Genomic DNA, 13,525 nt, shown 5'->3' on the forward strand with positions numbered 1-13,525 from the left:
TTCTCCAAACCCTGCCCGGGGAAGGGGGGAGCTTACTTTTGAGTTCTGAGAATTTGGATGGGAAAAATGTGCATCTGGAGAGCGGCAAATCCAAGGCAAAACCTCCTGTGCATAAATGGCCACAAGTCTTTTTCTTCTTCTCCCTGGAGATATGCCCAGCCCCCCCCCAAGGGCCGGGGAGGGTGGGAGAGAGAGGGGGAAGGGGGTAACTGGGCGGCGTGCGAGGCAGCAAGACACCTCGTGCGCCCAGGAAAGAGGGTTTTGGGCCAGGGAGGGTGGGAGGGAGAAGGGGAAGGGGGCGACTGGACAGCGCGCAAGGCAGCAAGACGCCTCGTGTGCCCAGGAAAGGGGTTTGGGGCTAGAGAGGGAGCAGGGAAGAGGGCGACTGGGGCAGGAGAGAGGCTTCCGGCTGTGCGCACGCGGCCAAGAAGCCCAGAAAAGCTCTGGGGAGGGGGGCAAGGGGGGACTGGCTTTCTCGGTCTCCAGGCCAGACAAAAGCCCTCCGGGGGCCGGATCCGGCCCTCGGGCCGTAGTTTGAGGACCCCTGACATAGAGCAAGTTCACAGTGATTTTTGCAGGAGAACCAAGCTATACACTACAGGGCAGGGTAAAGAACTCCTAGGACCACTAGCTAATCAGGCTTAGGAAGGGATGCTGAGGAAAGCGAGGCTCGTAATGTGAATCCCACTTTCAAAATGTTTCACCCGATTTAGTCTCTCTCATAATCTTCAGATGACAAAAACAGCCACTCAGCAGCCTTCCCTGCCAATTCCTCTTCCTTAGAAAGCAATAAAATACTGGGAAGGGGAGATGGTAATTGGTGGCAGGGAGGGTACATTATACTCAGTATTTCCTACCAGGGATGTCTAGCAATCCCTCTTGTCATCTAGTGTCCTCTCCCTCTTAGCACAGATGTGGCTCTGTTGCTTTGGGAGTGAGAACTAGAGCAAGGGAGGGCATGTAGCATACTTTTGTGTTTTCCTAGCATCCCTCCTGAGTGCTTGCAGAACGCCTTGAGACCTTTCAAGCAGCGGACAAGAACGCTCATGAAAAACAAATGGTTTCTGAGGTGAGACCAGGAAGTAGTTCACATGTTGCTAGACTTAAGGGAAATTTCCCTTCTAGACCCAAATATGAAACCAGCAATCTGAAATCCCTTTTAAATATATATATGTGATTTGAGTTCAGATTGTATAAGAACTGCAGACCAATTCGATCTCAGGTTAGCTCTTATAGAGGGCCTGCTTTAGCATACCCAGTGTGGTCAACTCCATAGATCTAGATATCTAGGCCTATCACTTTAACCCCACACTTTCTTCAAGGAGCTTCAAGGTTTTACCTTTTCCATTGTATCCTTGCAGCAAACAGATTAGGTTGAGAGAGAGGGCACATGATCCAGCAACCTTGCTGAAGCTATGCGGTCTGGATTAAGCCAGTGCCTGGATAGGAGACCTCGTGGGAACCTCGTGTACACCTCACTTTGAGTTTTATGACAGGAGAAAGGCAGCACAGGAATGTAATATATTATAGTTCTTCGTGTTAAAAAAGCAGCAACTGTATGTTTAATGGGAGTTTAGCCTAAGTAACCAGTAAGTTTTCAAAAAAGAATCTTCTGCATCTTTGGAAATTCAATCTAGAAACATAAGACTAGTTAATGCCTATAATTACATAAGGAATGATCAAGAAAAAGCAGGCTACTGTGACCTTCTGGAGGATTCAGCTAATTCTTTTCCAGGATTTATGTGGGCTTGAAGTCTACTTGTTTCAACATCAGTCTGGAAAACAGTGTTCTGAAGTGTGAGCTTCTGATAGCAGCTTTTGGAATTTTGGCTCTTTGAACCTAAAGCCTTGTGATTGAAGAGGAACATTTACTCAATATGTCTGATTTATTAGTACCTCATTGTCCCTGAGAGATGTGAAAAACGTCCAACAAATATTAGGGAGGTAAAATCCTTTGTATCTGAGCAATAGTATTTTTGCTTGCTTACTTACCTAAGGTATGCAGAATGTCGTCTGCCCAGTTCTTGTCTATATATATATTAATTTTTCCCCATTTGTCTGACAGGTAAGCTGCAAAGTGCTCCAGTTTTTTCACCAGTACATGCTGGGCTGTAACTATTTCTGGATGCTTTGTGAAGGCATTTATCTTCATACGCTCATCGTAGTGGCGGTATTTGCTGAAGAGCAGCGTTTGCATTGGTATTACCTCTTGGGCTGGGGTATGTGGCCTTTTCTCCCCGTTCTATATAAATTACAAGTTGCTTCTTTCTTCTAGTGCTGTCACAAACTACACTTCCAGTTCACAGGAGCTTGGAACATGCCCAGAAAGACACAGCGGGGTCCCTCTTCTGAGTTATGGGCTCTCATCCTAACCCTGGGAACATAACGCTTAGTGTTTCTAAAGCCCATTTCCTAAAGATTCATAGCACTTCACATGCATCACTAGTCATGACAGCAATCCCGTAAGGTTGGCCAAGATTAGCCTCATATTTAGGGTTGCCAAACTCCAAGTAGGGTCTTGGAGTTCTCCCAGAATTGCACCCAATCTCCAAACTACAGAGATCAGTTTGCCTGTAGGAAATGGCAAAGGCTGGGCTGTATGGCATCACATCCCTATGGAATTCCCTCCCCTCCCAAAACTCCATTTTCTACAAGAAGAAGAGTTGGTTTTTGTATGTCAACTTACTCTACCACTTAAGGGAGACTCAAACCAGCTTACAGTCACCTTCCCTCCCCCTCCCCACAACAAACACCCTGTGAGGTAGGTGGGGCTGAGAGAGCATGATTAGCCCAAGGTCACCCAGCTGGCTTCATGTGGAGGAGTGGAGAATCAAATCTGGTTCTCCAGATCAGAGTCCACCACTCCAAACCACCACTCTTAACCACTACACCGCCCCCAAATCGCCTAGTATTTCTGTAGCCAGAGTTGCTAACCCTTCTGTAATATTAGATTGTGGGAGTGAGCAGGTTGAGGGGTAGTGGAATAAGTAAGGCTGCCCAATGATATATTTGAGTCTATACTGTTTGCACCAATAGCACAATTCAGAAGCCGGGGGGGTGGGCAACAAGGGAATTAATGTAAAGGCGGAATACCCTTAGCATAGTTTAAAGAATGCCGTATATCCTACCATTGTATACATACAATGTAGTGTTCTTCTCCTTTTCTCCTTCACTATTCTTCTGACCTGAAAACAGCATACAGAACTGCTATTTGCCCAACTGGGGAAACACTCCAATTCTATACAGTGTGCCTATAGGTTTGCCCCATTTCAAGTTGGGAAAATGTCACAGGGAGGGAAAGGACTTTTTCCTGCAGTCTCAATCCAAATTGTATAGATGCTATTTACAAACACACACACAGAGAGAGAGAGAGAGAGAGAAGCTTCTTATCTAATTTGGCCCTCAGTAAATGAGCTAAATTGCAATGTACAAGCAAAAGGAGACATCTGATTTATTTTTAGGTTCGGACCGATATACTTAACTTAAAATCCAGAGCCTGCGACTGGCTTAATCTTGTTTGAGGTTCACAGTTATAATAAACACCAGCCCCATGAATTTAACATGAATCAGTATCCATGGGAATGCTAATAGGGAGATGAACTGAATGAAATATCTGAATTCTATTAAGTGGAACTGTTAAAAATGGAAAGCTGTACCCTGCCATCCTTCCGTTCTAAACAATCCCTTGCTTTTTTTTTTGGTCATACTGACAGCTTTGCACATTGCAGTTGTTCAGTAAATGTAAAACTGCTCATGTGAAGCAAGAAAGTAAGAGTCACCCGTGTTATCTAAGGCTGACAATTCATAGAAAGAGAAGCACTAGAAGTAGTGTCTTGTTTTTATTTAAGCAATATGAATGCAGATTGTTTATATAAGATTTTAAAATGTTGTTCCTCTATCATCAGCACTAAAGACTTGCTAAAACTTTAACATGTCAGAGTGCTGACATTTTATTTCAGAATTGTTTGGAAACACTTCATCTAAAACCTACATAACTCAGGACCAAACTAGAGGACACGGTGGCCACGGGTCCCACTCATGGCTACCAACACCATTTCAGAGAAGAATTTGGCCTTTTAAAAATGTCTCAAGGGTCTAGTCTTGATTGGGTGGGTCCACAGCACCGAAAAAATGGGGGATCTTTGTGTCTCCCCATGCCTTTTCTAGTGCTGAGACAGCTGTTACCCGTGACTGCCATAATCTTTAGTTTGGCCCTCGACTCTTGTGTTTTCAGTACCGGTTTTACAGTGCATTCCTAAGGAGAGTTACTCCAGTCTAAGCCCATTCATTTCAGTGGGCTTAGACTGGAGTAATTCTCCTAGGGAATGCACTGTTAAAGTGTTTAAACTGGTCTAACTGAAAACAAAAGGGTGAAAAACTGTTCTAATCATGAGTTTTCGCAAGCAAAATCACAATCATTTTCTCCTTACTGTTTTCCAAACAGCCCTATTATTGCCAGTCCCAAGCCTGATAAATTTATTTTCAGTTGTGGCTATGAAGATTGCATAGATTTGGTTGCCTGTATCTGAAGAATTAAGCCACTCTTCATACAAGAGTGAGATCAGTAGCCTTGCTACAGTAATCTCTACCGTCCATTTACATGCGTTCACCCTGAAGATGTCTAAAAATTCTGTGTACATGCAATAGGGCTCTTGTTCCATTATTGAGAAACGTGCTTTGTCAGGACTCCATAGCAAGTCTTTTACATCGGACCACATCAATTTGTAAACATTATAGCCCTTGTATGCAATAGCTGCCTTGAGATGCAGCACTTCCGGTAGCCTTTTCAGGCTGCAATCCTATGCATACTTATTAGGGAGTAACCCCATCGAACGCAACAGGACTTACATCTGAGTAATCTGTTCAGGATTGCACAGTCTGTCATTGGCCGAATTATGGAAAGGGAGCCCACTTTTGTCTTTCTTTGCCATGAAGTATTATCACCACAGCAGCCTATACTGGGCAGCTTCTGCGCTTTTAAATGCTTGGATTTGTCACTCTTTTGTAAATCACACGTGGTATTGTTATGCTATTTAAAAGGTTCTTTTCTAACTAACATGGAATGCATTCTCAAATAGTATGAAATCTGATGTATGTAATTAATCCTTCTAGGGTTTCCCTTAGTGCCAGCATCAATCCATGCTGTGGCAAGAGCAAAATACTTCAATGATAAGTAAGTAGCAAGTCTTTCAAAGTACTTTTTTAAATTTAGCATTAAAAAACAACAACCAGTTTTGCTCAAGTTATAATTTCTTTTCTTCCAGCTGCTGGATGAGTGTTGACACTCAGTTGCTGTATGTTGTTCATGGGCCAGTGATGGCAGCTTTATTGGTAAGAATATTTGGTGTATTTCTGTTGAACGTTCTGATTGTTATAGAGCAATCCCATGCATGATTACTCAGAAATAAGTCCTGTTGTGTTCAGTGGAACTTACTCATAGGAAGCGCTGCATACAATTGTAGTGCTTGTCTTCTCCTACTTACAAAATGTATGTGAGTCACTTCACATGTTTGTTCTATTCTGTGAGTCTGCCCATGTTCATGTGGTGAGGCTGTTAGCATAAGTACTTTCCCGTGTGTAATTCTGCTAGTATGGTTAAGAAACCCACAACCTCTGCCTGTACCTTGGAACCCACTTTCTGCCCCCCCCCCCATACACACAGAGAGGTAGGATGGCATTGAACTCTGGTGATATATTTTCTACAAGTCATGGTTTCTATTGAAGCATGGCATTTTAATGCTCCATATAGAGGCCTGGGAGTCCATTATATAACCTGAATCCTTCGTTCATTAACTACATTCACTATTACTCCAAAGTAACCGTAAGAAATTTAGCAACCGCTTCAGAGAGCTGTGAGTTATGATCCTTCAGTAGTCGATGGGCTAGCCGTCTACTTTCACTGTCCTCACCATTTTTTATCCATGGTGTAATTAACTTCTCTCGCTTGGCTTGATACTTCACACAGAACAATAACACATGTTCTGTGGATTCAGGCAACTTTCCATTACATCTGCAAACTCTGTTCCCATAGGGTATTTTTTGGTATCTGGTATGGAATTTAATACCCTCAGGTAAAAAAAATCTAGACATTAAGAGCCAAACTTTATGTGATCTTAGAGTTCCATGTTCGGAACTCCTGTTGTGTCTTTTAGCCCTAACATGTACTTAGAGTTGAGAATTCAAGGCCCCTAAGGTGACTGTGTGTGCATCCTGACTCTTGTGTTCTTGTTTCTCTTTGGATAACTAATGGTAGCTGTCAGTGGCCAGGTGTAGAAGCATAACTGTTTCCGATCACAAATCTTGTCTTAGTTTCATGGAATATCATGGAATGGAACATGGTCACATCACAGACCATCAAGTTGATCACAAAGGGCAGTTTTAGACCATACCTAATTTATAGACTCATGTCAACTTTTGGGTTTCTGGAAAAAGGATGAGGTATTTAAAAGCTCAGAAACTAAAAGAAAATACCCGCCAATACTTACACAGATTTAACATACATACTGTTACTTTGCGTAAATAACAGATTATAATGTAAGAGACCCTTACGTTTACTCAGAAACTCTTTATTTACAACAACTATTTGGAAGATAAGGGACAAACCATAGACTGGTGTAATCAAATACCAAGATACTGATCTTATTGAGAGCCACCATGGTGAAGTTGTCAAGAGCGGTGGTTTGGAGCTCTGGACTCTGATCTGGAGAACCGGGTTTGATTCCCCACTCCTCCACATGAGTGGTGGATGCTAAACTTGTGAACCAGGTTGGTTTCCCCACTCCTGCACATGAAGCCAGCTGGGTGACCTTGGGCTAGTCACAGCTCTTAGAGCTCTCCTCACCTACCCCACAGGGTGTCTGTTGTGGGGAGAGGAAGGGAAGGTAATTGTAAGCCAGTCTGATTCTTCCTTAAGTAGTAAAGAAAGTCAGCAAGCATATAAAAACCAACTCTTCATCATCATCATCATTATTTTGGGGCTTACCTCTTCTTGGATCCTTTCAGTGCAAACAGTCACAGCTATTGTCTAAACCAGTGGTTCCCAACCTTTATTTTTACCAGGGACCACTAGAACTTTTTTGTTTGGTGCAGGGACCCCAAGGTTCAAAATAAAAATTCTGAGAATTTGAAAATAAACTTTAATCATAACTGTTAGTTAAACATTAAACTTAGAATAATATTTAATATATAATTAATAATATTAATTATATATTAAATAGATAACTTTTAATTGAAAATATTAATTTATTATGGGTTTATAACTTTGTTTCGTGGACCTTAATTTAGTTCTCGTGGACCCCTGGGGGTCCATGGACCCCTGGTTGGGAACCAGTGGTCTAAACACTGTATATGAGCCACTAAGTCACAGTGCTGGGAAAAAAATGGCTTAAAAACAGCTACAAATCAGCAATGCTGGCATACCGCTTGCTTGTGTAAACCATACTACTAAAAAAAATACAAGAAGACCGAATGCATGCTACCAGTGCTATACAATCCCACACGATCCTATACATAGGAACAGAGTTGTCTGTGAGAACAGTATCCGGAGGACAGGAAGAACAAATGATTCCTTTCCTCCCCCTGACATCTTGTTATATATCTGTTGGCAGTTCTCATATGTCATCCCCCATTCTGCAATCATGTCCCCCCCCCCTTTAGGCTGATCGTGCACAGCTCCCTCATTCTTTCCTCAAACATTTTGCCTTCCATTGCTTTTATTATTGTATCTTGACAAATCTTTATCTTCTAATTAATAAGCCTCATGAGGTGCCTTTTGGCAGCTGATTCATTATTTTAGGATATGTGTCGTTAATAGTATCAGGCTCCCGGTGACTGCAGATGGCTGGGAGGCACAGATGGTAGCAAGGAGATTTTTCATGCTTCCCAGTATGCCAGTAATTGTTTCATTGAAATGAAACACCTTCTAATTTAGTGCAAATTATATCAATTATGTGATATTATATAAATACAATACCCCCCAAAAAAGCTTCATTCGTTTAAGCTGCCAGCGCGTCCCCATGGAACAGAACAGGTTGCTTAGTTCTGACTAGCTACTGTCATGAACAGATTGAAATGAAGTGATTGATAGTTGCCAGAGCTTCTTAAGGCAACAGTCGACTTTACCATATGCACCCTCACATTATAATCAACCAGCTATTATCACTAGTGATACAATATTTTCAGACTAACCCAGTGTTCCTTGTGTCCACCACCGACATGCACATGAATAATTGGAACATATAATGTTGTTTTTTCATGTCAGTGGAGGAACCACACTGCATTTGGGAGCAGTTTACAAAATCAAAATCTGTGGTGAAGCCCTTGTAGGTGGAGGAGCTTTTTGTGCATACCAGGGATACCCACAGGGATCAGAGCCCAAGGCTCCAGTTGTAAGCATCCGTAGAAGTCAGTCCCAGTAAAAATGGTTATGATGGTTCTGAAATCTTTCAGAAAAGGAAATTTTGCAAGAATTTTGTAGCTGTTCCATTAAAATAAAGATACATCAAACTCAAATTTTAGAGAGGGACCATGGATCAGTGGGAGGGCACATACTTGACATGCAGAAACACCCAAGTCCAACCCATGGTGTCTCCAGTTAAAGGGTCTCTGATAGCAAATATGGAAAAGCCTTTTCCAATCAGAGTAGACAATACTAAGTTTGGTGGACCAGTTTTTACTCAGTGTCATGCAATTCCATATGTTCAAATTAGGTAAAGGTAGTCCCATGTACAAGCACTGGGTCATTACTGACCCATGGGGTGATGTCACATCCTGACATTTACTAGGCAGACTATGTTTACGGGATGGTTTGCCAGTGCCTTCCCCAGTCATCTACACTTTACCCCCCAGCAAGCTGGGTACTCATTTTTCTGACCTCGGAAGGATGGAAGGCTGAGTCAACCTTGAGCCCACAACCTGAAACCGACTTCTGTCGGGATCGAACTCAGGTCATAAGCAGAGCTTTGACTGTAGTACTGCAGCTTACCACTCTGCACCACCGGGCTTCTAATGTTCAAATTACTTATTAGTTATTCAGTGTCTGTTTCTTTTACTAACTCTCTACAGTAACTTGAAATCTGCTCCAGTGGCCTTAATAGAATTTGCTGCCAAATAAATGTGCTAGGAGGACCACAAATTAGCATCCTAATCTTTTTAGGTCAGGGGTGGGGAACGTCAGGCCCGGGGGCCGTATAAGGCCCACAAAATCATTTGGTCTGGCCCTTTGTGTGTCCTGGCAGATCTCTAGCTCAGAAGGATCTAAGACTGGCAATCCTCCCCCACCCGCAGACAGGAATAGCCTCTATTCAAGGCAGATGTGAGTTTGTTTTGCTGAGAAAAGGAACTTTTCTCCCCCTTGCAGAAGAGTCATTAGCTATGGAGCTGCTAGGACCATCCAAGAAATTGTGTTAACTCTTTCCCACCTGGGCCATGGAGAAACATATTCCCTCTGTACTACAAGAGGGCTAGGGGCAGAAGTGACAACAAGGGAGGGGTTAAAGGGGGCAGGGGGAGAATGCGCGGGGGGCAGTTCTTAGCCAGTGTGTCCTCACTGCTTGCCAGTGCGGGGGAGGGGGTCATCTAGGGCATCCTGCTTGGGGCTTGGCCGGCTAATTTTTAAGTTGATAATTTTGTATGGCCCGCGAATGATGTTATAAATATCCAAATGGCCCTTGGCGGAAAAAAGGTTCCCCACCCCTGCTTTAGGTACTGCTCTGCCAAGTGAGTGATTCTGATGGGAAGTACCAACTGCTGCATCTGTGCCCCATCATGAGTTCCAACTGTTCCTATTTACTAGGGATAATCCTGGTTTTGTGGAATCTATCCCAATCTCTCTTTTATCTCCATATTTACTGTTTGCTAAATGTTTGGTGTGAGTTTCTAGAGTTGTCGTGCTTCAGGGTTCAACTCCCTTTCCAAGGCACATAGTAGTCAATTTTTGAAGGGGGTGGTGAAGGAGGTGGTTTGTTATTTTTGTCTCTAACACACATACATGGAAAGACACACATGGACATTAACGGTGTATGCAGAGAACAACCTGCCATTGCACCTACCTGAATAACAGTGCAGGACCAAGTGGTATAGATTGGATTCTGTGAACTCACTCCGTATGTGCTTTGCTTCAACTGCAGCACACCTTGCTTCCTCTGATGAGCCCTTGAACAGACGGAAGCAGAAATCAACAGAAAGTCTATCAGACAAAGGAGAGCCTTTAGCAATGTGAACTGAGAAGGGAGCTTAGGCATTAATGTTTTGTATGAGCATAGGGGTACTGAAAGCATGTTCCTGTTTTCCTCTTTTGGAGGATATATCATAACTTCTCTGTAGTTAGTGCCACAATGGCATAAAAGCATGGTTTGGTGACGCTGCACTAGGAATAATCACTATTACCAGGTACTGCTGGGAAGCAGCATCAAAACGTTTTAGCACCACACCATGAATCCTAAACTCATGTTATGCTCATGCATCCCTTCCCTTCAGTATTTGATAGGAATGTTTTACCACGGGATTGCAACTGGCAGATTTAGCAAGCACTGGCTTTTGCAGTAGCGGCCTCTGTCTGTTCAAGCCACTCTGTATCCTAACCAGAGCTTTGCATATGTACCTGTGAGACCAGGATATGAGTCAGTATCATGAAACTTTGAAAATGTAATGACCTGGAGTCTGACCTTTGCCTGAAGACATAGATACATCCTCTGTGTATAAGAACAAATTGGTGATGAGTACAAATGGAAATGGCAAAAAGGTAGCCTCAATCTGTCTTTGGGAAATGAATTTAGATTTCAACTGCCAGACGGAGGTGTAATACCTTGGGTGTAGGGACTCGGTCTCTTTAGAATATTCTTTGTTTGTTCCGTTCAGGTTTAAAATGACTCATCCTGTTTACACGCAGTGAAAACTACACAGGATCATTTTCAGTGTAATGGTTTGTAAAGCAAGCTGCTGTGCTTAATATCATAATAAATTTTATCATCTGGATGGGAATTCATCCTCTCCAGAACTGCAGCCGGCTCTAGATTTATTGCAGCAGTCTAATACTTTTCCCTTTGTGATTATTTCTGGCTGGCATTATGCAGACTTCTTTGATAAGTCTCCCTCCCCCCCCCCCAGTATCGAGCTGTAGACTCCAGTCACTCTAAGAAAGAAAAGTGTAACATTTCTTTAAAAATTATATTTCTAAAAGGAATGTACATTATTTGATTTATGTATTATTTATTACTGATTTGACTGTCTGGCTCGTTCTTCAGTGTACTGCCATTTGAAAAATACACTGGCTATCAACTCAACAGTCTTCAAAGGAGAGACAATTGTGTTTGCGCTCAACGGACTCTGTTGCTTTCTCTATAATATAGTGTCAGGAATGGCCTCCAAAAATGTTAAGCGGGGCTCAAACCAACAAGGTCTGGGTGAGCAAGGAGCCAAAGTGAATTAGCTGTTTCAGTTCCCCGGGAGAGGTGGTGGTTGGGAAAGACAGGGTGACGCAGGTGATATGGAGGCAAGGTACTCAACTTATAATGGTACTCAAGGTACTCAATTTATAAAGGTACTCAACTTTCTAATGTGGCATCTTTGCTTGCCTCCTTCCCCATGCCTTTTGTTACAGAGCAGCTTCTGATGCAGGCCTCAGGAAGCCAAGGTGGTGTAGTGGTTAGTGTGTTTGACTAGGATCTGGAAGACACAGGCTCAAATCCCCTATCTGCCATGAAGCTCGGTGGGTGATCTTGGGGCAGTTGCGCTCTCTCTCTGCCTAACCTACTTCATAGGATTGTTGTTGTGAAGATAGAATGGAGGAGGGAAGTACGCTGTTGTTAAGCTCCTCTGGGTTATAATTGGGGGGGGGAGTGGAATATAAATAAAATGCAAAAACAAAATACAAATTCTGCAGTGGGGGAAAGAGTAGTTCCAGCTGATTCAGCAGAGGGTAACAATATGGTGACTTCACTTCCTGAAGTCATAGATCCACACTGAATACCTTGAATATCATGTAATGATCATATGCATCATATACATTTTTATTCAGTTGAACTTCAACTGATCTTATTTGTAAGCCATTTCATATTGAAAACTAACAGTATATTCCTGTATTTAAAGTTTTATAAGTTTGATTGTTTCTAGTAAAAACATTTTTAAGGAAGCAAGGTTTTATAATAATATTCTGTTCTTGCAGGTCAATTTTTTCTTTCTGCTGAACATTGTCCGAGTCCTTGTCACAAAGCTAAGAGACACGCATCGGGCCGAGTCTAACATGTACATGAAAGCGGTCCGAGCCACTTTAATCCTCGTACCCTTGTTAGGAATTCAGTTTGTCATTATTCCTTGGAGACCGGAAAACAGACTTGCCGGAGAAGTCTATGATTACGTCATGCACATATTGATGCATTACCAGGTAGGAGCTTGAAAGATTAACTAAGAGTTTTGGATGATGTCTTTTCTGGTAGGTGTCATCTGGCAAAGGCATTTTTTTCCCAGGAAACACAGCTGAGTTCAGCTAATGGATTAGTGCCACTGAAGTCAATGAGCGTGAGGCAGCTTTACACTACCTTAATTGATTTGTGGGCTGGTATTTTCTAGATAAGTGATCCATCCTTAAAATGTCTGTAGCAGCTTGCCAGTACTTGAGTCACAATTTTATATGCATACTAACTTGGGAATAAGCCTTATTTAAATCAGTGGGATTTATTTCGGAATAAACAAAGATAGGATCATCCTTTCATGGCTAGGTCTCTATAATCAGGGAATCTCATATTGGATTTTACCACTTTAGACTGCTTGAGGACAAGGGAGTGCTGGAATTCTCCCTCCAGAATAGATCCTATGCAATGCAAGTCGGCTAGATGAAGACAAGTCTTTGTCAGAACCATTCTCCATGGCAAATCTTTATCTTTCTGCCTAATCTACTATTTAAGGATGGTTGTGAGACAAACAATGCAATCCTTAACAGAGTTATACTGTTCTAAACCAGTGGGTTTAGATGGATGCAGCTCAGTTTACAATCGCACTGTGAAATGCTTTTCTGCCCCTCCTGGAGGAGAGATAAGATACAAACAAAATGTATTTTTAATCCCAAAATGGAGTGGTGTAGACATGGAGAGCAGGAAACTGGGGGATTAAGGAAAAGATCTTTACCAGTGGTAGAAATCACTGAACCTTGGCCCAAAATACAAGATAATTCTCCTTCACATAATTCCAGAATTTGCCCGGCACAAAACTTCAGAATCTGCCCAGTACTAATTTCTTTCATGCTTTTGGAAAATCTCTCCACCGACATATATGGTATCCCTGAACTTGTGGGGGGATGGAGACATCTTGAACAAAAAGCCATGAGCACAGCTGAGCACTCTCTGCCAACCTAGGGAGCTGCCAGTCAGCTGTGTGGAGGCCAATAGTACATCCTTTCATGACACAGCACTTGCCGCCCCAGAATCCCTCATTTGGTAAACTGATGTACCCACTTGGTGAGGGGCAAGTGGAGGAAAGGGGTATTCATGGCTACTAGTTAAAATGAATACTGGTCATGATGCAGACCTGT

The 13,525-nt window shown here is 42.6% G+C and overlaps 1 protein-coding gene across 1 annotated transcript in view; it reads left to right on the plus strand.

The window, feature by feature from the left end:
* CALCR (calcitonin receptor) overlaps positions 1-13,525 on the plus strand; it is a 95,577-nt gene that overhangs the window by 60,925 nt on the left and 21,127 nt on the right. Inside the window, exons 7-10 of the mRNA XM_056857620.1 lie at positions 2,066-2,219; positions 5,113-5,173; positions 5,265-5,331; positions 12,164-12,382. Of these exons, the coding sequence (XP_056713598.1) occupies positions 2,066-2,219; positions 5,113-5,173; positions 5,265-5,331; positions 12,164-12,382 (501 nt within the window). The remainder of the gene's footprint in view (positions 1-2,065; positions 2,220-5,112; positions 5,174-5,264; positions 5,332-12,163; positions 12,383-13,525) is intronic.

This window comes from Euleptes europaea, chromosome 11 (genome assembly GCF_029931775.1).
Source record: "Euleptes europaea isolate rEulEur1 chromosome 11, rEulEur1.hap1, whole genome shotgun sequence".
NCBI lineage: Eukaryota > Metazoa > Chordata > Lepidosauria > Squamata > Sphaerodactylidae > Euleptes > Euleptes europaea.